The 26461-nt window shown below is 44.5% G+C and overlaps 1 protein-coding gene across 12 annotated transcripts in view; it reads left to right on the top strand.

Moving 5' to 3' along the window:
• LOC122945246 (asparagine synthetase domain-containing protein 1-like) overlaps positions 1-26461 on the top strand; it is a 178292-nt gene that overhangs the window by 82271 nt on the left and 69560 nt on the right. For 2 of the 12 annotated variants that reach the window (XM_044304257.1, XM_044304255.1), the window contains one exon: positions 385-1342. The exons of the other annotated variants lie outside the window; for them this stretch is intronic. In XM_044304257.1, the coding sequence (XP_044160192.1) occupies positions 385-458 (74 nt within the window). In that variant the 3' untranslated portion in view covers positions 459-1342. Of the gene's footprint in view, positions 1-384; positions 1343-26461 lie in introns of those variants that run through there. 12 annotated transcript variants of the gene reach the window in all.

Genomic DNA, 26461 nt, shown 5'->3' with positions numbered 1-26461 from the left:
TAGGATTTATTGTGACACCATAAATGTATTTGAACCCAAATTTGCTCCGTTATTCTGGCATCACTGTACAAAGTGCATAATTTTGGCCACAAATGATGCTTAGCATTATTAATTTGACTTCTACATCTTGTATGCTAAAGTTTTCATCCATATAATGGTCATTAACGATGTTGAATGAACTGTGATCAATATTGGTCACCATGGAGAGCAAACCTTTATCGTTGCTTTTTCAAAAAAATTATATAAATACATAAAAAATCTTGACCAAATAAAAGAATGGAAATAAGGGCCCATAGAATTGTGTCCGATTGATGTGCCTAGTATATTATGTTTTTTGAAAATGTTTTTATGATGATTACCCTATATATATATTTTTTTTTTTAGGTTTCTGGCAAGTGGAGAAAGTTTCGGCTCACTCCATTTTCAATTTCGCCTTGGCATATCAACTGTCTCCATAAATGTGAAGGAGACATGCCGTGTTTTGTCGGAACAACTGCATGATGAATTTATTCCACATCCAACTAGACAGCATTGGACAGAAATAGCTGAAAATTTTTAGAACGTTTGTCAGTTTCCCAACTGCATCGGTGCGGTAGAGGGGAAACATATTCAGATTATCAAGCCCCAAGGAACCGGATCAGAGTTTTATAACTACAAGAAATATTTCTCGATAATCTGAATGGCCATCGCAGATGCACAATATAGTTTTGTTGCCATCAACGTAAGGGCCTATGGACGCACGAATGATTCAATGGTATTTAAAAATTCTTATATGGGCCATAGTCTATATAACAGACAATTTGATTTTCCTCTGCTCAACCACTGGCAGGTAGAGAGGACTCACCCATGCCATTTGTATTCGTTGTTGATGAGGCCTTCCAAATGTGTGGAAATCTTCTGAAACCGTATTCAAGCCGCGGATTATATATACAAAAAATGCACATACAACTACCACTTGACCAGGGCTCGAAGAATGGTTGAATGCACATTTGGAATTTTGGTAGCAAAATAGAGGATTTTCACTAAACCAATTCATATGAAGATTGGATCGGTCGACGAGATTGTAAAGTTTGCTGTGGTGTTACACAACTACCTCCTTAAAAAAGAACCACTCAATTTGGAACAGATACCGGAGGACAGCGAGATGGCAAGCATTCAAAGTTTTGGACCTCGGTCAAGTGTAGCGGTTTCACGGATGAGACTGTTTTGTGGATTATTTCTGCTCTGATGCAGGAAGGGTGGACTGGCAGGACCGATTTGTATAAACATTTTGTGATTAATTTTCAAATAACCGTTAATTTCTGTTTGTTTGCCTGTTTGTTGGTGGTTACAGTGTGTTGTATTTGTTGTCGATTGGATTTTTGGTTCAATAAATTTTTTAACATACTTGTAATTTCTTTAAATATATTTATTTGCCCACGATAGAGGAGCAACACATTCTTGCGTCGCTCCACTGGCATATTATGTGAGGCATGTTTATAGAGACTAATTTTCAATCTCCCCATGCTAGAGAAGGAACACATAATTTTGTCACTCCAATGGTGCTGGTAGATTCTGTCAGGCCTGTTATGGAGACTCTTGTTAAATCTCCCCACGCTAGAGAAGCGACACATACTTGTGTCGGTCCACAGGCGTTGGTAGATTTTGTCAAGCCTATTCTACATACACTAAAGTAATCTCGCATTGCTGTTGGAGCGAACCAAGTATAGGTCGCTTCAAAAGTGATGTGAGATGTTAAAATTTATTTTTAAAAAAATATACAAAACAAATTAAAATTTTCAAACCAAAAATATTTTATTGTAGGATAATATTTGTAAATAATATATATATATATGTATATAATTTATTTTTATTTTTTTAAAGGCTACAAATGCCTGTATGTAGGACCTCTGGGAGTAGAAGGTTGGGTTGTGGAGGGCTGAACACTGGTTGGTCCCCCTCAGTCCTGTTCGTGTGCCCTGTGCACATATAATTGTGTGTTGGGGCAAGTACGACAGAGGGAGTATGCAATCTGGAGGGGGGAGCAGGAGAAGGAGTTGACCGAGCAAGAATAGAGGGAGTGTTGAAACTGGTTGCAGGAAAGTAATGAGGAGAAGGAGAAAAGTGTTGAGTAAAGCGCTCAGTGGATTGGGGAGGCTGAGATGGGGGCTGAGGAGGTTGGAAATGGGGGTAGGTAGTTTGGGAAGGGGGTTGTTGAGGTTGTGATGGGGGATAGGGCATGGACGGGGGATAGGATGTGGAGCGGTGCTGTAGTTGCCACAGGACACTGTCCACCTTTCTTCGGGCCTCAAACACCTGGTCGGGGCATAAATCGTTCCATCACGGGGAGCAACGATAACGAATAGTCATGCACCGGACCCAACTACGACGTCTGCACCGCCCGCTCCTGCAGACGTCCTCCAAAGCGGCAACTCTATTGTTGAATCCCATCAAGGACTCGTAAATGAGCCTTGTGAGATCCTCGTAGTCCACCTGACGGCTCCTACAGGTCCTCTGGCGACGCATCAGTGCCTCAAAAAGTGCTGCCATTGTGGCCATTGTTGAGTCGCCAGAGGGCACAAGTAGGGGGAACATTGAGGGCCCGACCAGCTGGTGGAGTGGGACGAGAGGGACCCGCGGTGGGCGGCTGTTCGGGGACCGCCTCTGGTGTGCCAGCCTCTGGAAGGACTTCACGAGGACGTTCGGGCGCCCGAGTACTGCTTGATGTGCTGTAAAGGAAACAAAAAAAATTATGAAAAAATTGAGAACTATATGTGGATGTCCCGGACAGAGTGTCAAATGATAGTCTGCCTGGGCCACACACCTAGATTGGAGATTAGCATTCATAATTATTATAAACATTAGAGCTTACCTTCACAGCTGTAGGGTTCTACGAAGAAAACCTAATGCGGCCTGCTTTTGGCTTGCTCTGGACTGCCTCATTATAGTCCTTCTTATAGTGGTCCCTCATTGACCGCCAACGCACAAGGTTTGTCGTCCCTGTCTACAAGAAAAAATAAAAAATTTATATTATAATATTTTTTTTCAGACATCAAAAATGGTTTAGTATTTGATTGAACCTGCCACAACAACAATAAAAAAAAAATATTGATGTTCACTATAGGTAGCAGTGACCAACTTCAACCACCACCAACTTCCTCCTCTCCTGCGGTCTCTGGGCCGGGAGGCCTCTCCTCCGCAGATGACTGTGAAATTAAAAAATTAAATATTTACAATGCGTTCATAATATTATAATAGTGAATTCTTCAAAAATTTGCTTACCGTATCATGTCGACGACGTCTCGGAGCAGAGCTCCTGGCCTCAGTAGAAGATCCATTAATAATACAACAAACCCACACAAATAATACTTACTTAACATTATTGTCGAAATGTTTAAAATATTAAATTCAGGTCTGGCTGGCCTATTTGGGTTTCCCTGATCTTGCGAACAAGGCAAATTTTAAGGATTTTTTAAGGATTTTTTTTTTCCCAGGCAACAATTTTCTTTGTACCGTATATTTTTTGGACTACATGAGAAAAAAAAAAAATTGAGTTACCATGTTGTAGGAGTACTACCCCTAGCATCCACTATGTACTTGCACAACCTGCATTGCCTATGCAAATCTACATAGGCACTGCATGTGGTGCAAGTACATAGTGGATGCTAGGAGTGGTAATCAACAACACTACTACTCCTAGCATGACCCATTTACTACCGCTCCTATGTATAAATACATAGGAGCTGCTTAGATTTATTTTTACTGTAAACAAATACAAGAAAAAAACAACTTTCTACTCACCTCTAATGGCGTCCTCCCTTCTTCCTCGCAGGCAGGATCGAAGAGACTACAGGAAGTAGACTGCGCCCACAGCTCCTCCTATTTGATTGCGCAGAAAGGAAAGCCGGATCCATCGATCAGGCAAGCGAAAGATCCGGCTATAATGCATTCCTATGGAGAAAAACGCCGGATCAGTCATTCCGGCAAGTCTTCCGTTTTTTTCGCCGGAGAAAAATCCATAGCATGCTACGTTTTTTTTTTTTTTGCCTGATCAGTCAAAATGACTGAACTGAAGACATCCTGATGCATGCTGAATGGATTACTCTCCATTCAGAATGCATGGGGATATGACGGATCAGTTGTTATCCGGCATTGAACCCTTTTGACGGAACTCTATGCCGGAAAAGAAAAACGCAAGTGTGAAAGTACCCTTAAATCTATGGTGACATATTCCATACATTTATATTGTAAGAGCAGAAGGAGTATGGAGTGGGCTTAGCAGTGGGTGCTGGCTGTGTAAAAGAGTGGACACCTGCTCATAGTGATCCGAATAAGAGAGAGCTTTTATCTCATTTGTTTGACCCAATATGTTTTTAGCACCCTTTTTCTGTTTTTGTCACTTAATGGGCAAAAATCACCACTTTCAGATTTTGGCTGATATTCTATAAGGATTATTAAACAAACGAAAAAATTTTAGCTGCGTTTTTCTTCACTTTCATAGCTTTTTTTTTTGGGGTCAATTCATTTTTACTGCCTATGGAAAAACTCTTCCGAAACTGCTCTTTCGCTGTTAGGCTGCCGTATCTTCTTCCTGATCTCAGCGTTATGAAATGGTTATTGTCCTGGTTAGTAGAATCTTTAATTGTCTTTTCTGCCCTATACCTTACCTGGCAATCGTAAATGTTTTTCAGGGCCTTGAGAGAACATTCAATGGCATGGTCCAAAGATCGCGTTACTCTAGCCAGCGCTTTGCTATTCTTCACCGTAGCATTTCCGAACCAAGTTGTTAACCACCTCAGCTCCCCTAGCTTAAACACCCTTAATGACCAGACCACTTTTTATGATTCTGCACTACACTACTTTCACCGTCATGAAACTTACCACCCAAATGAATTTTACCTCCTTTTCTTCTCACTAATAGAGCTTTCATTTGGTGGTATTTCATTGCTGCTGACATTTTAACTTTTTTTTTTTATTCATCGAAATTTACCTAAATTTTGGCAAAAAAATGTAATTTTTCACTTTCAGTTGTAAATTTTTTTTTAAAAAACGACATCTATATATAAATTTTTCTCAATTTATTGTTCTACATGTCTTTGATTAAAAAAAAAAAAAAAGTTTGGTAAAAAAAAAAAAGGGTTTGGGTAAAAGTTATAGCATTTACGGTTTTTGGTACAAAAATGTGAATTTCCGCTTTTTGAAGCAACTCTGACTTTCTTGGCACCTGTCATGTTTCCGGAGGTTCTACAATGCCCAGACAGTAGAAAAACCCCACAAATGACCCCATTTTGGAAAGTAGACACCCTAAGGTATTCGCTGATGGGCAGTGAGTTCATAGAACTTTTTATTTTTTGTCACAAATGATGGGTTTTTAAAAAAAAAAATCCTTACAAAGTCTCATATTCCACTAACTTCTGACAAAAAATAAAAACTTCCATGAACTCACTGTGCCCATCACAAAATACCTTGGGGTGTCTTCTTTCCAAAATGGGGTCACTTGTGGGGTAGTTATACTGCCTTGGCATTTTAGGGGCCCTAATGTGTGAGAAGTAGTTTGAAATCAAAATGTGTAAAAAATGCCCTGTGAAATCCTAATGGTGCTCTTTGGAATGTGGGCCCTTTTGCCCACCTAGACTGCAAAAAAGTGTCACACATGTGGTATCGCCGTACTCAGGAGAAGTTGGGCAATGTGTTTTGGGGTGTCTTTTTACATATACCCATGCTAGGTGAGAGAAATATCTTGGCAAAAGACAATTTTCCCATTTTTTTTTATATAACAGAACGTTAACTTTTTTGCTTACCGGTGATTTTTTTTTATTTTTATTTTTTAATCTCTATAGGACAAACCTCTCCTTCCCCATGGGACAATGTGCAAAGCGCAAAGCGCCCAGAGATGTGGCGAAGTACATTATGCCGTTTGTCCCAGGTGAAAGGAGAGGTGAGCAGCAGCTCTGTATGAAAGGGCCCTAATAGTCCTGTGTGCCTGTCCTGTGAGATGCAATCCCTATGCTAAGTGTACCTGTGTGTTGTACTTCCGGAAACACTCCCCTAAGCATAGGGCAGGGTGGTCAGCGCAGTCAGGACAGAAATAGCGGGTGTCACGGCTTATTCCACTCCTGTTACAGACACGACATCTTTTTCGGGGTGCCGGTTGGGTTGAGGTACCAGCAACGACATTGGGGAAATGTCGCTCGTGTAGACGGCTCACTCCACTGGTGGTTGGGGCTACGGAACCTTCTGGATACAGGAGGTTCTTGATGATCTCTTCCTGAAATTTGGGGAAGGATCCTGTTCTCCCAGCCTTACTGTAGAGAACAAAACTATTGTACAAAGCCAATTGAACCAAATATACAGACACCTTCTTATACCAGCGTCTGGTGCGTCGAGAAACTAAATACGGAGCCAACATCTGGTCACTGAAGTCCACCCCTCCCATGTGCGAATTATAGTCTTGAACACAGAGGGGCTTTTCAATGACACTGGTTGCTCGTTCTATTTGTATTGTCGTGTCTGTGTGAATGGAGGAGAGCATGTAAACATCACGCTTCTCTCCATTTCACCGCAAGCAGTTCTTCGTTACACAAGGCAGCCCTCTCCCCCTTGCAAGACGGGTGGTAACGAGCCGTTGGGGGAATTCCCAGCGACTAGGTTGCGCGGTGCCACAGCAGCCAATCTGTTCTAGGAATAAATGACTTGTGTAGAAATTGTCCACATAAAAATGGTACACTTGCCAAATAAGGGTGACACCAAGTCCCAGACTGTCTTCCCACTGCTCTCCAGGTAGTCAGGGCAACCGACTGGCTCCAGGGTCTGATCTTTACCCTCATAGACACGAAATTTGTGGGTATAGCCTGTGGCCCTTTCACAGAGCTTATACAATTTGACCCCATACCGGGCACGCTTGCTTGGGATGTATTGTTTTGAAGCAAAGGCGCCCGGTAAAATTTTATAAGGGACTCGTCTAAGCAAATGTTTTGCTCAGGGGTATACAAATCTGCAAATTTTGTTGTTGAAGTGGTCTATGAGGGGCTGAATTTTGTGGAGCCGGTCAAAAGCTGGGTGGCCTCTGGGACGGGAGGTGGTGTCGTCGCTAAAGTGCAGGAAACGCAGGATGGCCTCAAATCGTGCCCTGGACATGGCAGCAGAGAACATGGGCATGTGATGAATTGAGTTTGTGGACCAATAGGACCGCAATTCATGCTTTTTGGTTAGACCAATGTTGAGGAGAAGGCCCAGAAAAATTTTGAATTCGGAAACTTGGACGGGTTTCCACCGGAAAGGCTGGGCATAATAGCTTCCCGGGTTGGCGGCTATAAATTGAGTCGCATAGCGATTTGTTTCTGCCACGACTATGTCCAAGAGCTCCGCAATCAAGAACAGCTCAAAAAATTCAGTGCCGAACCGATCTGAGCTGTCTCAACCCGAACTCCAGACTGGGCGGTGAAAGGGGGAACTAATGGTGTGGCTGAAGTTGGGGACTGCCAATCAGGGTTTGCCAGCACCTCAGGGACTCTAGGGGCTCTACGGGCCTGTCTGTGCAGTGGCTGCGATGGGGTAACCATTGCACGTGCCACCGTACCAGCTTCAACTGCCCTTCTGGTGCTCGCTACTTCGCCATGTTCTACGGCAGTGCTGGTACTAGGTCCAGGATGGGCTGCACTGCTGGTGTATGCCTCACCACGTAATCCGACAGCGCCAGCCCGACTCTGCTGCCCTTGAAGCGGATCCTGCGCAACCTGTGGTGTAGCAACACGGGGCCGGGTACGCCTGGTGGTATCAGGGACCTCAACCTCCTCGTTCGAACTTTGGGTCAGACTGCCACTGCTTTCTACAGGTCCATATTCTGACCCGCTGGATTAGTCAGATGAGGGTTCCCATTCCTCATCCTATTGGGTCAGAAGCCTGTAGGCCTCTTTAGAAGAATACCCCTTGTTTGACATTTGGACTACTAAATTTAGGGGGTATTCCCTGAGACTACCCAAGAAAAAAAGCAAGCCTGTCTTATAAATGGGAGGCTAGCAAAGTACCGGAGGCCACTGCGATGGATAAAAAATATCAAAACTGATTTATTTTTTTTGCCGCCGCGCTTGCGAAGTGATTCTGCAGTGATAAAAAAATAAAAATAAATGTTGTCTCTGCAGCGGGGCGGGCATGGGTGAACGCACGTATGGGCGACCGATCAGGCCTTATCGGGCAAAAACTGCGTTTTGGGTGGAGGGCGAACTAAGGTGACACTAATACTATTATAGATCTGACTGTGATCAGTTTTGATCACTTACAGATACTATAAAAGTACAAATGCTGATTAGCGATACACTAATCAGCGAATCAGTGACTGCGGTGCGGTGGGCTGGGCGCTAAACGATCGCTAACTACCTAACCAAGGGGCCTAAACTATCCTAAAACCTAACAGTCAATACCAGTGGAAAAGAAAAGTGACAGTTTACACTGATCACTTTTTTCCCTTTCACTAGGTGATTGATCAAGGGGTTAATTGGGGTGATGGGGGGTGATCTGGGGCTATGTGTGGTGTTTGGTGTGTACTCACTGTGAACTGTGCTCTTCTACTGGAACCAACCGACGAAAAGGACCAGCAGAGGAGCAGCGAAGCCATTTAACACCTTATATTTATAAATATAAAGTGTTAGCGGGCTTATGATTTGTTTTTTTGAAAATCATCAGCCTGCCAGCAACGATCATTGGCTGGCAGGCTAATGACGAAATGCTCCTCTAACTTTTGCCGGCCCGCGATGCGCATGCGCGGGGCGGCTGTGAGCATAATCTCGCGTCTCGTGAGATGACGCATAGATGCGTGACTCTGCCTGAGACAGCCGCCTCCGGAACGCGATCCTGCGTTAGGCGGTCCGGAGGCGGTTAAATTACTGGCCGAGACACTCTCGATCATGCCTGTATAAAAGCCTATTGCTATTTGTTTGGACACGTGTCGGGACCCTCATCACCGCTGCTGCTTCTCCCCGCACACGGATGACGATAAGTCTCTCTAGCATCGCGGGTGATGCTAGGGAGGCTCGTCCCCGCCCCCTGACTGCCATTGGCTGCCCCCCCTCCCCTGACACTGGATGTTTTCAACCGTGTGCAGGGAGAAGCAGCAGCGGTGCGGGGAGTGGGATAAGTATATTACCGGTGAGGGGCCTGGCGCGCGTGTGTGTGTGTGTGTGTGTGTGTGTGTGTGTGTGTGGGGAGGGGGGTTTGAGAAATTGGATAGCCCTTTTAAACCCCATAAGGACCTATGACGTAAAGTTTTGGAATGGTCCAGACCTGAAGCCGATTGAAAATCTGTGGGGTGATCTGAAGAGGGCTGTGCACAGGAGATGCACTCAAGATTTGGAGTGTTTTTGCAAAGAGTGGGCAAGTCTTGCCAAGTCAAAATGTGCCATGCTGACTCCTACCCAAAAAGACTGCTTTAATAAAATCAAAAGGTGCTTCAACAAAGTATTAGTTTAACCTCTTCAGGACACATGTCATGTATGGTCCTATGACACCCCCTTCCCCCCCCCCCCCGCATGTCGGCGATCGCAGAAAACCACAGGTTAATTCAGACCTGCAGTTTTCTGCGTTTCCGGGTTATTTGGGTCTCTGAAGACCCGATAACCCAGAACAGGATGGTGATGGTGGTGTTATTTTACCCCACCAATCACCATCCTGTGATCCTGAGAGGTGATTGTGACATTACCTCTCAGGAACACCTCTGATTGGTTGGTGGGCGGGCCGGCAGCAGATTCAAATGTTGCCAGCGCTCCTCTCCTCCTCCTTTTGTGTCCCGGAGCCGGAGGAGAGAGGAGCGCTGCTGCACCTCGTGGATTTGTGCCAGCATTACCCGATCTGTGCCCTCCAGGACCCGATCTGTGCCCCCCAGGACCCGATCTGTGCCCCAGCACCTCCCATCTGAACGCAGGTACTTTAGGGAAAGGTTGGGCTATGCAGGGAAAATAAAGGGAAAGTTAGTTTGTAAAACTTTGATTGCATTACCTTAAGTTAGGGTGTCTGGGGTCCACAGCACAGCTGTGTGACCCTAGATCCCCCAGGGGTGCTGCCGCTTTTTTTTGTGTACGCTGACTATGGCCGGCACTTTTAGCGTCCGGCCACTGTTAGCGCATCGCACACCCCACCACTGATCAACTTCGGACGGTTGACCAGCGGTTTTGAATTTTTTTCCCCACATTTTTTTGCCCTTTTATTTAGTTAGTTTTTTTATTTATTTTTCTGTTCGTTTTAGGGTGAGTTCGTGAACACCCGTGCCATCACACACACGCACACCTATGAAGATTTACACACACAAAGACACACACTCCCCTATGGCCCGCCGGACGTTCTCGGCCGAGGAGGCATACGCCCAGTTTGCCCCCGATTCCGAGAGTCCCAGTGAGGACGAGGATGACCCCACTTTCCTGTTGTCATCCGCGTCCTCCTCCTCATCTAGCGATGATGATGAGCCCCCAAGGCGGCGGAAACGCTGCCAGGCGGAGCAAGGGGACCGCCATGTTGGGGACCCTGTGGCCCACCCTAGTACAAGCAGCTCTGGGGCTCGTACTAGTTTTCCGGCCCACCAGTAAATCCACCGGAGCACCCTGCCGGTGAACTTGTCTGGTGTACCCCAGAGCGATACGAGCCCGTGATTCCTGATTTTGTAGGCCAATCAGGAATTCAGATTTCCACAGTGGGCTACACTGAATATTACTTTTTTTTGTCATTTTTTCAGTGACCCACTGGTAAATCTGATGGTGGAGCAGACGAACCTGTACGCCCAACAGTTTGTTGCTCAACACCCGGGCTCCTTTTTGGCCAGGCCCGGTGGCTGGACGCCGGTCAGTGCAGCCGAGATGAGGACATTTTGGGGCCTCGTGCTGCATATGGGCCTGGTCAAGAAACCCAGTGTCAGGCTGTACTGGAGTGGGGACGTCCTCTACCAGACCCCACTTTACAGTACGGCCATGACACGCTCCCGGGTTGAGGCCATCCTGAAATGTCTGCATTATACCACTGGAAACCTGTTGCTGGTCAGGTATAAGGACAAGAGGGATGTCCTTGTACTGTCCACAATTCATGGTAACGGGTACCGCGGCAACGGTCCTCAAGCCCGATTGTATCGTCGACTACAATCGGTATATGGGAGGAGTTTATCTCTCTGATCAAGTCCTCAAGCCATATAATGCCATGCGCAAAACCCGGGCATCGTACAAAAAAAGTTGCGGTGTACTTGGTACAGGTTGCCATGTACAACTCTTTTGTGCTGTCCCGGAACTGCCAACACAGGGACATTCCTTCAGTTCTATGAGGCAGTCCTCAAGGCCCTGATTTTTTCGGGCCGGGAAAGAGCAGGCCGGAGTACCTCGGGAACTGTAGGCGCCCGGATCGTCCCTGGCCAACACTTTCCAGGTGTGGTGCCCCATACTGGAAAGAAGGGATGAACCCAAAAAAGGTACAGAGTGTGTCACAGGAGGGGGATACGGAAGGAAACCACCACTCAGTTTAACACGTACCCCGATCATCCGGGCCTCTGCATTATTGTTTTCTTCACTGAGTACCACACTTCCATGGAGTACTAAATTTATCCCAATTTAGCACTGACATTGGATAAAAAAAACTGGTTCTCAGACTTGAGACACCCCAAAAAATTGTAAAAACTAAAATAATTTATTAAAAGTATACACCTTACATAATAAAAAGTTTAATAGCAAGCGATCAAAAAGTCATATAGCCCCCAAAATAGTGCCAATAAAACCGTCCTCTCATCCCGCAAAAAAAAAAATAAAAAAAAAAATTTACTCTTAGACTTACAATTTTTTTGGGGGTTATCAAAAATGATAATATAGTCTAAAGTAAAAAAATAATTGTAAAAAAAGTTGACTTATTAGGTATCGCCGCATCCGTAAGAATCTCCAATATAAAAATACTCCATGACCCAACCACCCAAATTAATACAGTAAAAATATTTAAAAAATGGGCCAAAACCGCTATTTTTGGCAATTTTCAATTTCAATCCGTTTTTTCCGGTAACAAAGGAAGGGTTAACAGCCAAACAAAAGTTTATATTTATTCCCCTGATACTGCAGTTTATAGAAACGCCACATTTGTGGTCGTAAACTGCTGTATCAGTTTAAGGGAGGCCGCAAAAGGAAAGGACCGACATGGTTTCTGGAGGGCCGATTTTGCTGGCCTTTTTTATTGACACCATGTCCCTTTTGAAGCCCCCCTGATGCCCCCCTAGAGTAAAAACTCCCTAAAAGTGACCCCATCTAAGAAACTACACCCCTCAAGGTATTCAAAACTGATTATACAAACTTTATTAATCCTTTAGGTGTTCCTCAACAGTTAATGGCAAATGGAGATGACATTTCAGCATTTAAATTTTTGGTAACGTTCCCTCACAAAAATGTAATATAGAGCAACCAAAAATCATATGTACCCTAAAAATAGTCCCCCAAAAAACGCCACCTTATCCCGTAGTTTCCAAAATGGGGTCACTTTTAGGGAGTTTCTACTCCAGAGGGGTTGAAACAGGACACGGTGTAAATAAACCAGTGCAAAAAAATCAGCCCTCCAAAAACCACACATGCGCTCCGTTCCCTCTAAGCCCCGCTGTGTGGCCGTACAGTAGTGTACGACCACATATGGGGTGTTTCTGTAAACGGCAGATCAGGGCAATAAAGATACAGTCTTGTTTGGCTGTTAACCCTTGCTTTGTTAGTGGAAAAAATGAGTTAAAAGGGAAAATTTGTGGCCCTCTAACGCCGATTACTGATAAACCAGCATTTTGCCCAGGATACTCCTCAAAACCCTTCCTTACTGGTACTAAATTGCGCCCCCTTCGGTTCTGTGATGTCCTTACTGCCACAGGACTGAAACACTTAAACCAATTGATGGAGCCCTCTAAAATACGCCCCGGCATAACTTTGAATATGTACAACTCCAACATTTTTACTCCTCTATACGTACCACCCACACCTTGCGCAGGAGCCTTACAGTGTTTGAACAGGTGTGTCTAGCCCCTTCTGCTGTCCTCAGGGACATTTCCACCATTTATAACTTGCTTGCTCTCCAGACCTCTGACCAGCTCCCCTCCTTCTGCCACGCCTGGAATCGTGACCTAGGGAATGGCCTTACCCCATCTCAATGGAAGCAGTAATTTCCACTAAGGCACAGGAGACGAATTATAAAGTTCTTTCCAGGTGGTACAGAGTGCCGTCTGTACTTCACAAATGGTTTCCATCTGTTTCAGATCGCTGTTGGAGGTGCTATACTGATGAAGGCACCTTGTTACACATTTGGTGGCATTGTGCCGTCTTGCGACCTTACTGGAACTTTGTACATCGTATTGTGCGGGCAGTTACGGGAATACCCATTCCCAACGCTCCTGAAGCGCTTTTGTTGTTTATCTGTGATTTGACTATCCCTGCTTTTAAGGTTTCGCTCCTTAAAGGGGTTGTCTCATCTGCGTCTCTCCTCAGGACACCTCTCGATTCGTTCAAACCTGTGTCCCTTGGGAAACTTTCCGGGGGTCAGATGAGTTTCGTAATGCCCGTCTTTAACCCCGTACTCTCCCACTTTCCGCTTCCCCTGTACCTTCCTTTTCTGTCTTTGGTCTATTGTTACATGCCCCCCTTTTTCTGTTGTGTACATGTTTTACTAGGCTTAGATTCCTATAGCCTTCTCTGTTCCATTTGAGCAATATGCTTCTCTTACTCGTATGTTGCCACATGTTCTTAATGCCTTTTCATATGAGAAATTGTACCTTGCTGCCTCCTTTGTCTGGAAATTGCTTTATAATGTACACGGTATTGCATGACACTGTAATATGTTACCTTTATGTATTACATTTACATCTACTTATTTGAAAAACTCAATAAATCCTTGAATGAGAAAAGGGAAAATTTGGCAAAAAAATTAAATTCTCAAATTTCATCCCCATTTGCCAATAACTCTTGTGCAACACCTAAAGGGTTAACGACGTATGTAAAATCAGTTTTTACACCTTGAGGGGTGTAGTTTCTTAGATGGGGTCACTTTTAGGGAGTTTCTACTCTAGGGGTGCATCAGGGGGTTTCAAATGGGACATGGTGTAAATAATCCAGTCCAGCAAAATCTGCCTTCCAAAAACCATATGGCGCACCTTTCCCTCTATGCCCTACTGTGTGGCCGTACAGTAGTTTACGGACACATATGGGGTGTTTCTGTAAATGGCAGAGTCAGGGCAATAAAGATACATACTTGTTTGGCTGTTAACCTTTGCTTTGTTAGTGGAAAAAATGGGTTAAAATTGAAAATTTAGCATAAAAAAAAAAAAGAAATTCTCAAATTTTGTCCCCATTTGCCAATAACTCTTGTGCAACACCTAAAGGGTTAACAAAGTTTGTAAAATCCGTTTTGAATACCTTGAGGGGTGTAGTTTCTAGAATGGGGTAATTTTTGTGTGGTTTCTATTATGTAAGCCTCGCAAAGTGACTTCATACCTGTACTGGTCCCTAAAAATTGGGTTTTTGAAAATTTCTGAACAATTTCAAGATTTGCTTCTAAACTTCTAAGCCTTGTAACTCCCCCAAAAATAAAATATTCCCAAAATGATCCAGACATGAAGTAGACATATGGGGAATGTAAAGTCATCACAATTTTTGGGGGTATTACTATGTATTACAGAAGTAGAGAAACAAACTTTGAAATTTGCAAATTTGGTAATTTTTTGATGCTAACAAATGAACTTTTTGGACCCAATTTTAGTTCAGTGTTGTTAAAGGGGGATATTAATTATTGATATTTATGTAAATCTCAATAATTAATATTCATAAATAGGCGTAATCGTCTTGTGATGACTCCGCCTATTTATGCCTTAATGAATAACAAATCGCTACTGATTGCCCTACACTAATCACTAAACTAGCTGCACGCGCCTTACTGACTACCACTAGTAATCACACATTACACAATGGGGATAAATGTCACGGTATTTATTAATAATACATTAGTAATACAATGTCAACAATATACTAACTCTATTGCGGCGATACTTTACAACCAAAAAGGTATTAGTTTTATAACTATATATATCTATAACAAGGGGATAGATATATATTGTTATAACCACACACTACAATATAAATACACACACTAATACAATATACTAACACGGTTCTGACTACACTACACAGTACATTACCAAATTCCACCCACAATCTAACTACACAATACACACATACAGGTATAACAGCCCTCCCGCCTGGATCTATACTATCCCTATGGGGTAATAGGGGTGAGGTACCTGGGGGATGTCACGACAGGGCTGCCACAAAATAAGGGTTGAACACAGCAAGGGTAACAGGGGTAGCACTATAGCGGGGAATAGGAGGGATCCTGGGGGAGACACAGGGGGTGGGGGCTCAGGACCGGGGAAGGTAAGGGTAGCCCAAGGTTATGGGGGGGGGAAACAGGGGCTATAGGGGAACACAGAGGGTTAGGGGATCGTTTGTGGTAACCAGGGGAATGCAGGGGATCGTTTAGTGGTATAGAATAGCAGCAGGGGGGTATATAGAGCAGCAGGGGAGTATATAGGAGGGGGTATAGGGTATGGTATAAATCAGGGGGTTCGTTGTCCAGGGGGGGCTATGGGGGTATAATTCAGGGGGTTAATGATACTTAATGCTCGTTGTCCAGGGGGGGGCTCGTCAGTCCAGGGGGGCTCGTCAGTCCAGGGGATGATCGCTTGATGGTGTACTTACCTGACTGCTGAGCGGGGCGCCGCCGGTCTATTTAAACTTGGCGGCGCCCGCTCGCAGTCTTCCTATTCGCGCCGTGCGCATGCGCACCGCCGGCCTCAATACGTGGGCCGGCGCGGTGATATGACGTCACCGCGCCGGCCCGAGGATCTCTGAGCGCGCTTCCGGGGGGGGGGGGGGATCCTTTGATCCTCCCGCCTGTGAAGCGGACGCTTACCTCCGGCGCTGTAATTACAGCGCCGGAGGTCAGCCACTCGCAGGGGCATGGGAACTCTTTGTTCCCATGTCTCTGTTAGGAGCATCATCCCCGGCGCGGCCGGAGATGGTGACAAAGGGCAGAGGATCTTATTGATCCTCTGTCCTTTGTAGAGGCCGACGCTGGACATGATTGTCCAACTGTCGGTCTCCTCCCCCCTCCAGCAAGCGGCATGATTCCGGCCATATATGCCTATGGATGCTTGGGGCACATCCATAGGCATATAGGAACGGACATTACATATGGGGGCATATTATATATATTAAAGTGGCATAAAGGGGGCACATATCAAGGGGGGCACACATATATATATTAAAGGGGCATAAAGGGGGCACACATATATATATATATATATAATTATATATTAAAGGGGCATAAAGGGGGCACATATATAACTTCCATCAATACGTATACACAGAGATGCATGTCGCCAAGGGGGCCTACATACATCTCTGTGCATATCCACAGATCCCACCTGGAGGAGCCCATATACAAGGGCTAATATATATGTATATATGTCACGGCATATATACATATATATTCAAATATGACACTTCCCTCAACAAGTGTCATAAAGTAAAGTATGTGAAGAAAAAACTTCAGAACGGCCTGGGTGAGTAAAAGCGTTTTAAAGTTATCAGCACTTAAAGTGACGCTGGTTAGATTTGCAAAAATGGCCTCGTCCTTAAAGTGAAATAAGGCTGTGTCCCTAAAGGGTTAAGGGTGTGCACACTTATGCAACCATATTATTTTATTTTTATATTTTTACTAAAAGATTTTTTATTTTATTTTTTTCAATTGAGTGGTACAGTTTCTAGGTCACATTAAAGGTGGAAAAAGTTCTAAAAATGATTGATCTTTGTCTCATTTTTTATTTACAGCACAGAAACCTGACATTTTAACAGGGGTGTGTAGACTTTTTATATCCACTGTACATGTACGTCATATCTGGCCATCACTTAAAAGGAACCTGTCATCTGGATTTTGGGTATAGAGCTGGGGACATGGGCTGCTAGATTGCCGCTAGCACATCTGCAATATCTGCATCGCTCTCTGTGTTTTTATTGTGTAAAAAAAAAATGAGTTTTATATATATATATATATATATATATATATATATATATATATATATATATAAATGAGGCTACTAACGTTTCTGGAGCCAAGCCACACCCACTGTGAAGCGTTTTTCTTCTTTGAGGACCTGGGAGAAAAGGACCTTTGGTGACATCACTGTGCTCATCACATGGTCCATCACATGATCCATCACCATGGTGACGGACCATGTGATGAGCGCAGTGATGTCACCAAAGGTCCTTTTCTCCCAGGTCCTCAAAGAAGAAGAAAGAAGACAAGCCAGGTTGCACTAACAAGTAAATGATGTGAGTTTAATTTTATTTTTTTAACCCCTCCATCCCTAATTTACTTACCATTCTGTATTAAAAATTCTATTAAATTCTTATTATGTTATAAGGAAAATATAAAAATTTACACAACACCGATCCCAAACCCGAACTTATGTGAAGGGTTTGGGTTTTTCTCACACCCATTAAAACGCTTTGCACTCGCGTGGAAAAATCACGCATTTTCCCACAACGCACCCACCCACATCCTATCCGTCCCTCACACGCGACGCCCGCGTGAAAAAGGCCTTAAGGTGAAAAAAAGCAGGGTCCTGATGGGGTTAAGTGGGTTGCCCATGTTAGTTTCCCAGATGTTTAAAACTGCTTACTCTTTCCACTACAACACCTCTAATCTTTAGTAGGGAATATTCTCTAGTGTGGGATCTGCCAAAATTGACCACCATTTCCTTTTGTCTTGTTCACATTTAACTGCCTCCGGACCGCCTAACGTGTGCGTTCACAGGAACTGCAGGTAAGCGAGTGGATCTACAGCCTGCCAGCGGCAATCATTCGCTGGCAGGCTGTAGATGCAATTTTTATTTTTTTTAACCCCTAACAGGTATATTAGACGCTGTTTTGATAACAGCGTCTAATATACCTGCTACCTGGTCCTCTGGTGGTCCCTTTTGCTTGGATCGACCACCAGAGGACACAGGCAGCTCTGTAAAGTAGCACCAAACACCACACCACACTACACCCCCCCCTGTCACTTATTACCCCTGATCACCCCATATAGACTCTCTGATCACCCCCCTGTCATTGATCACCCCCCCCTGTAAGGCTCCATTCAGACGTCCGTATGTGTTTTACGGATCCACGGATCGGATCCGCAAAACGCATACGGACGTCTGAATGGAGCCTTACAGGGGGGTGATCAATGACAGGGGGGTGATAACCCCATATAGACTCCCTGATCACCCCCCTGTAAGGCTCCATTCAGACGTCCGTATGTGTTTTAAGGATCCATGGATCGGATCCGCAAAACACATACGGACGTCTGAATGGAGCCTTACAGGGGGGTGATCAATGACAGGGGGGTGATCACCCCATATAGACTCCCTGATCACCCCCCTGTCATTGATCACCCCCCTGTAAGGCTCCATTTAGACGTCCGTATGTGTTTCGCAGATCCGCAAAACACTGACATCGCGGATCCGCAAAACACATACGGACGTCTGAATGGAGCCTTACAGGGGGGTGATCACCCCATATAGACTCCCTGATCACCCCCCTGTCATTGATCACCCCCCTGTAAGGCTCCATTCAGACATTTTTTTGGCACAAGTTAGCGGAAATTGATTTTATTTTTATTTTTTTTCATATTCCACTAACTTGTGACGAAAAATAAAATCTCACATTAACTCACCATACCCCTCACGGAATCCAAATGCGTAAAGTTTTTTAGACATTTATATTCCAGACTTCTTCTCACGCTTTAGGGCCCCTAAAATGCCAGGGCAATATAAATACCCCACATGTGACCCCATTTCGGAAAGAAGACTCCACAAGGTTTTCGCTGAGGGGCATATTGAGTCCATGAAGGATTGAACTTTTTGTCCCAAGTTAGCGGAAAGGGAGACTTTGTGAGAAAAAAATAAAAAAAATAATCAATTTCCGCTAACTTGTGACAAAAAAAATATCTTCTGTGAACTCGCCATGCCCCTCATTGAATACCTTGGGGTGTCTTCTTTCCAAAATGGGGTCACATGTGGGGTATTTATACTGCCCTGGCACTTTAGGGGCCCTAAAGCGTGAGAAGAAGTCTGGGATCCAAATGTCTAAAAATGCCCTCCTAAAAGAAATTTGGGCCCCTTTGCGCATCTAGGCTGCAAAAAAGTGTCACACATGTGGTTTCGCCGTACTCAGGAGAAGTTGGGCAATGTGTTTTGGGGTGTCTTTTTACATATACCCATGCTGGGTGAGAGAAATATCTCTTTATAATGACAACTTTGTATAAGAAAATGGGAAAAGTTGACTTTTAGAGTGATATTTCTCTCACCCAGCATGGGTATATGTAAAAATACACCCTAAAACACATTGTCCTACTTCTTCCGAGTACGGCGATACCACATGTGTGACACTTTTTTGCAGCCTAGGTGGGCAAAGGGGCACACATTCCAAAGAGCACCTTTAGGATTTCACAGGGCATTTTTAACACATTTGGATTTCAAACTACTTCTCACGCATTAGGGCCATTAAAGTGCCAGGGCAGTATAACTACCCCACAAGTGACCCCATTTTGGAAAGAAGACACCTCAAGGTATTCCGTAAGGGGCATGGCGAGTTCCTAGAATTTTTTATTTTTTGTGACAAGTTAGCGGAAAATGATGATTTTTCTTTTTTTTTTTTTCCTTACAAAGTCTAATATTCCACTAACTTGTGACAAAAAAAAAATCTTCCATGAACTCACTATGGGCTCTCATTGTTATTCTGAATCGGTCTCTCCACCATCATCTGCAAAGTTTACCTCTCTGTTGTAGCTGCTAGTTGCCCCACAATCACTAGTGTACAAAACAGGATACAATAGCAGACCGAGTACACAGCCTTGGGGGCCCCTATACTTGAAGTGATTCACATTAAGACTTTATCCCTACTCTCAACACCTGAGGTCGACCAATTTGGAAGTCCTATATCTAGTTGCACACTACAGAAGGTAGTCTAAGGTCTTATAGCTTTTTGGCAAGCATGCTAGGATTGATGCCTTTTAAAGGAAGTCTGTCACCTCTTTTTTCACCAATATATCTAAGAGTACTGTACCACAGAAGATTGCGGACACATTCCAAGCATATCTGTGTGTGTCTATAGTCCATGTCCAGGAAAAGCACTATTATTCTGCTGGAAAACAGCTCCTAAGTGCCCAGCTCTGCTGCTCCAAGTGCCCGAAGCAAACCAGACTGAAGAGGGGAGGGCTGCTTTGGTTGCTTATATCTTAGGATTGGTACCAGCTAGAAATATTCCAAATTTTCAAACTATACCAGAACCACAGCATTATATCCACTATATCAGAAGATATAGCCGTAGTTTTTACTTTCACGTTCAGCTGGGCACTTGGGAGCTGTTTTTCAGCAGAATAAATGTGCTTTACCCTGACATGGAATATAGACACATATAGTACACACAGGTATGCTTGGAAAGTGTTTGCAATCTTCTATGGGGCAGTGTTAGTTATATTGGTGAAAATGAGATGACAGACTCCCTTTAAAGGAAGAACTATATGCTACAAAGATGCATGCATACACACATAATTTTTACCTCCCTGGTCTAAGCATCTGTTGATCAATTTTTGCGATACGCAAACTGTAATGGGTCCAATAACCCTGGTAGTGATGAGCAGATATAATCTCTAAGTAGTCACTCAAAATATTGAATTATGATTTTCAGCGTATTTGCCATGTAGCGGACGGATCTCCGTTGGACCCCATTATAGGCACAGGGGCCAGTGAGCATTCCTGTAACACCTGGTAGTGCCGGATCCAGATAGCTCTTGCAGGCTGTTCTCTACTGGAACAGCCTAGGGCTGTGATGGCTAACCTCTAGCAGCACCTATAGCTCTCAAGATGCACACTTGCTTGGCGGTTCTAAGAACTCCATTGAAATGAATGGAGCATGCTGGGAGTCATAGTTTCACCGCAGTTTAAGTGTCGGAGGTTAGCCATCACGGGCCTAGGGGAATTATGCCTGCAGTGTTAAACTAGCCTTAATAGAATTGGATGGTAGTCATTCAGAGTAGCAGTATGTTACATAGTTAATATGGTTGAAAAAATACATAAGTTCATCAAGTTCAACTTATCCATTTCTGGGAAAGCTGGGTGTTTTTAGGCTTTGATAGGCTCCTGGCCATCATGTGGAATGATGGGCCCTCTGGTTCTGTATTGTAATGTTGGCCCACAAACGGACTGAGTAGATGGTTCCTCCATGGTCCATTCAGTACCTACAGGTGCTTTGATTCTGCACCTGTATCTGGAACGGAGCCCCCTCAAAGGAAGTGAGTCTCAGATTTCTACACATTTTCCTAAGCATTAATGTCATTTACTTTCAAGAATTCATCTAAACCCTTTTTAAAACTGTCCACTGTTCCTGCTGTGACCACGTCCTGAGGAAGTTTTTTTTCCACAGATTCACAGTTCTTACAGTAAAGAAGCTTTGACGCTTCTGAAAACTGAACTTTTCCTTCTCCAGTCGGAGGCAGTGCCCCCTTGTCTTTGTTCCTTGTAAAATGACCTCAAGTTTTTCACCGTATTCTTTTGTATGGTCATTTATATATTTGTATAGGTTAATCATATCCCGCCTTAGGCCTCTTTCACACTTGCGTTGTCCGGATCCGACGTGTACTCCACTTGCCGGAATTACACGCCGGATCCGGAAAAACGCAAGTGTACTGAAAGCATTTGAAAATGCTTTCAGTGTTACTATGGCACCCAGGACGCTATTAAAGTCCTGGTTGCCATAGTAGGAGCGGGGAGCGGTATACTTACCATCCGTGCGGCTCCCGGGGCGCTCCAGAGTGACATCAGAGCGCCCCATGTGCCTGGGGCGCCCTGACGTCACTCTGGAGCGCCCCGGGAGCCGCACGGATGGTAAGTATGCTGCTCCCCCGCTCCCCGCTACACTTTACCATGGCTGCCAGGACTTTAGCGTCCCGGCAGCCATGGTAACTACTCTAAAAAAGCTAAACGTCGTATCCGGCAATGCGCCGAAACGACGTTTAGCTTAAGGCCTGATCCGGATCAATGCCTTTCAATGGGCATTCATTCCGGATCCGGCCTTGCGGCAAGTCTTCAGTTTTTTGGGCCGGAGCAAAAAGCGCAGCATGCTGCAGTATTTTCTCCGGCAAAAAAACGTTCCGTTCCGGAACTGAAGACATCCTGATGCATCCTGAACGGATTTCACTCCATTCAGAATGCATTAGGATAATCCTGATCAGGATTCTTTCGGCATAGAGCCCCGACGACGGAACTCTATGCCGGAAGACAATAACGCAGGTGTGAAAGAGCCCTAAGATATCTATTCTCAAAACTAAATACATTTCATTCATTTAATCTTTCTTCATAACTATTTAGTCGCTCTCCTCTGTACTTTTTACATCTGCAGAGCGTCCTTTCTATGAACTGCATATTCCAGATGAGGCCACACCAGATGAGGAACATATGAAACACAGAAATGATTACTACCAAGATGCAAAACTTTACATTTATCCACATTGAACCTCATTTGCCAAGTTTATGCCCAATCATTCAGAGTGTTCAAGTCAGCTTGTATTTTATGGACATCTTCCATAGACTGCGCAGTATTACATAGCTTAGTGTCATTTTGAAAAATAGAAATGGTGCTATTAATCCCGTCCTTGATATCATTAATAAATTAAATAACAGAGAACCCAGCACTGAACCTTGGGGTACACTTATAACCCCGGCCCATTCTGAATAGGAATCATTGACCACAACTCTCTGGACAGGGTCCTTCAACCTGTTTTCAATCAAATTACAGACTATACTTTCCAAGCCCATAGGTCTATAATTACCTGTGAAGGACCTAGATCCTTTTTTGAATATGGGCACCACATTTGCCTTGTGGAGATTTTAACGTTGGAATAAAGTGACACATTTTTCAGAAGCTGGATTTCTTAATGTCTTTATTTTTTATCTACCACATTTGCCTTGCGCCAATCACTTGGCAGTGTACCAGTACCTAGAGAATCTTTAAAAATTATAAACAGGGTAGGGCAGCAGCGAATACTCAACTAAATCGAGTAATTTGACACACAAAAATTCTTGATGCAACTTTTTTGCATCGAGGATTAGTTTGTGTCACGTGACCACGGAGCGGGAGTGAAGCGCTTGCTATTACTCCTGCTCCGTTGTCTCCCGCTGCGCTCAGAATGCTAACCTTTCTAGCAGGGGGCCTCCGGACACTCCACAGCACGTCCATGGTCCCACACTGCACTGACCTCCTGACGTATGCACGCCGTGACCTGGCGCGCTGTGTAATGTCAGGCGCATAGCATCGCGGAACAGTGGAGTGTCTGTTGCACCCCTGCTGCACCCCTGCTGGTAAGGTAAGTTGGTGCAACTAAGGCCGGGCGCCCGGAGTGCACAGCGTCATAGCAACCAATGACGCTGTGCACTCCGGGTGTCAGGAGTAACAGGGGCTGGGAGAGCTGCTGGCACAAGTGTGGGGGGGGGGGGGGAGAGCTGCTGGCACAGGGGGGGGGGAGAGCTGCTGGCACAGGGGGGGGGGAGAGCTGCTAGCACAAGGGGAGGGGAGCTGCTGGCACAAGGGGAGGAGGAGAGCTGCTGGCACAAGGGGAGGAGGAGAGCTGCTGGCACAAGGGGAGGAGGAGAGCTGCTGGCACAAGGGGAGGAGGAGAGCTGCTGGCACAAGGGGAGGAGGAGAGCTGCTGGCACAAGGGGAGGAGGAGAGCTGCTGGCACAAGGGGAGGAGGAGAGCTGCTGGCACAAGGGGAGGAGGAGAGCTGCTGGCACAAGGGGAGGAGGAGAGCTGCTGGCACAAGGGGAGGAGGAGAGCTGCTGGCACAAGGGGAGGAGGAGAGCTGCTGGCACAAGGGGAGGGGGAGAGCTGCTGGCACAAGGGGAGGGGGAGAGCTGCTGGCACAAGGGGTGGGGGAGAGCTGCTGGCACTGGGGTGGGGGAGAGCTGCTGGCACTGGGGTGGGGGAGAGCTGAAGGCACAGGGGATAACGAAGGGTGTTTGGGACTGATGGTAGGAGGTCTGGGTTTTTATAAAGGAAAACAGTCTATTCATTTTTTCTTATTAGATTAATCGTAAAAAATATATAGAATACTCTATTTCTAAAATAATCGTTTACTGCTAAAACAGGAGCACATCAATGATTGAACTGAGCTCTTTAAGAACTCTTGGGTGTAATCCATCTGGATCTGGAGCCTTGTTCACATTTATATTATTTAACTTGGCTTGGACCATATCTACAGTTAGCCAATTGAGTATATTACTGGATGTACGAACAGCTATCAGCTCCTTTCTCTTCTTTTGTATATACAGAGATAAAAAAACACATTTAGTAACTCTGTCTTTTCCTTATCTTCAGTGACTAACCATTATTTAGGGGTCCTACCTGCTCAGACCTTGGTTCTTTAGCATTTATATATTTAAATAATTTTTGGGGGATTTGTTTTGCTCTCTTTTTTTGTCACCTGCTATTCATTTAGTTTTTTTGCAAATTTTATCTCTTTTTTTACAGATTTTATTAAGAGTACTTTCACACTTGCAGCAGAGGATTCCGGCAGGTAGCTCCTTCCTCAGAACTGCCTGCCGGATTCGTCAAAACATATGCAAACTGATGGCATTTGTCAGACGGATCAGGGTCTTGATCCGTCTGACAAATGCATTGAAATGCTGGATCCGTCTTGCCGATGTCATCCGGAAAAACGGATCCGGCATACATTTTTTGCGGTCTCAGTATGCGCAGACCGCAAAAATGGATCCATTTGCTGGAACATTCAGGGCTGGATCCGGCATTAATGCATTTCAATGGGTAAAAATGTCGGATCCGGCAAGCGTTCTGGAATTTTGGACAGGGAAAAAACTGCAGCATCCTGCGGTATTATTTCCGTCCTGAAAAGGCAAAAAGACTGAACTGAAAGCATCCTGAGGCATTCTGACGGATTGCTCTCAATTCAGAATGCATTAGGATAAAACTGATCAGTTCTTTTCCGGTATTGAGCCCCTAGGACGGAACTCGATGCCGGAAAATAATAACGCTAGTGTGAAAGTACCATAAGCCCTCAGATTTGTATTTTTTAAATGCCCTTTTATTGCCATTTTTGCAGTAACTGTAAGCCAATGGGGGATTTAAGTTTAGCCGTTTATATTTGTTACCTAGAGGAATACATTTTTTTGTGCAATTACTCAATGTGGATTTAAAGCGCTCCCATTTATCCTCAATATTATGTGACAATAGCTGCTCCCAGTCTATGCTCTGAAATGCTGCCCTTAACCCAGGGAAATTAGCCTTTTTAAAATTCAGTGTTTTTGCTCTGCCTGAGAATTTGCTTCTTATAATTTTGGGAGAATATAATTACAAACCGGATTCCCAAAAAGTTGGGACACTATACAAATCGTGAATAAAAACTGAATGCAATGATGTGGAGGTGCCAACTTCTAATATTTTATTCAGAATAGAACATTAATCACGGAACAAAAGTTTAAACTGAGAAAATGTACCATTTTAAGGGAAAAATATGTTGAATCAGAATTTCATGGTGTCAACAAATCCCCAAAAAGTTGGGACAAGGCCATTTTCACCACTGTGTGGCATCTCCCCTTCTTCTTACAACACTCAACAGATGTCTGGTTACCGAGGAGACCAGTTTCTCAAGTTTAGAAATAGGAATGCTCTCCCATTCTTGTCTAATACAGGCCTCTAACTGTTCAATCGTCTTGGGCCTTCTTTGTTGCACCTTCCTCTTTATGATGCGCCAAATGTTCTCTATAGGTGAAAGATCTGGACTGCAGACTGGCCATTTCAGTACCCGGATCCTTCTCCTACGCAGCCATGATGTTGTGATTGATGCAGAATGTCTGGCATTATCTTGTTGAAAAATGCAGGGTCTTCCCTGAAAGAGATGACGTCTGGATGGGAGCATATGTTGTTCTAGAACCTGAATATATTTTTCTGCATTGATGGTGCCTTTCCAGACATGCAAGCTGCCCATGCCACACGCACTCATTCAACCCCATACCATCAGAGATGCAGGCTTCTGAACTGAGCGTTGATAACAACTTGGGTTGTCCTTGTCCTCTTTGGTCTGGATGACATGGCGTCCCAGATTTCCAAAAAGAACTTTGAATCGTGACTTGTCTTCCATTTTGCCACACTCCATTTTAAATGATCCCTGGCCCAGTGAAAACACCTGAGCTTGTGGATCTTGCTTAGAAATGGCTTCTTCTTTGCACTGTAGAGTTTCAGCTGGCAACGGCGGATGGCACGGTGGATTGTGTTCACTGACAATGGTTTCTGGAAGTATTCCTGAGCCCATTCTGTAATTTCCTTTACAGTAGCATTCCTGTTTGTGGTGCAGTGTCGTTTAAGGGCCCGGAGATCACGGGCATCCAGTA

This window comes from Bufo gargarizans, chromosome 8 (assembly GCF_014858855.1).
Source record: "Bufo gargarizans isolate SCDJY-AF-19 chromosome 8, ASM1485885v1, whole genome shotgun sequence".
Lineage (NCBI taxonomy): Eukaryota > Metazoa > Chordata > Amphibia > Anura > Bufonidae > Bufo > Bufo gargarizans.
The sequence above is the reverse complement of the archived record's forward strand: the minus strand, read 5'-3'. Positions and strand labels throughout refer to the sequence as shown.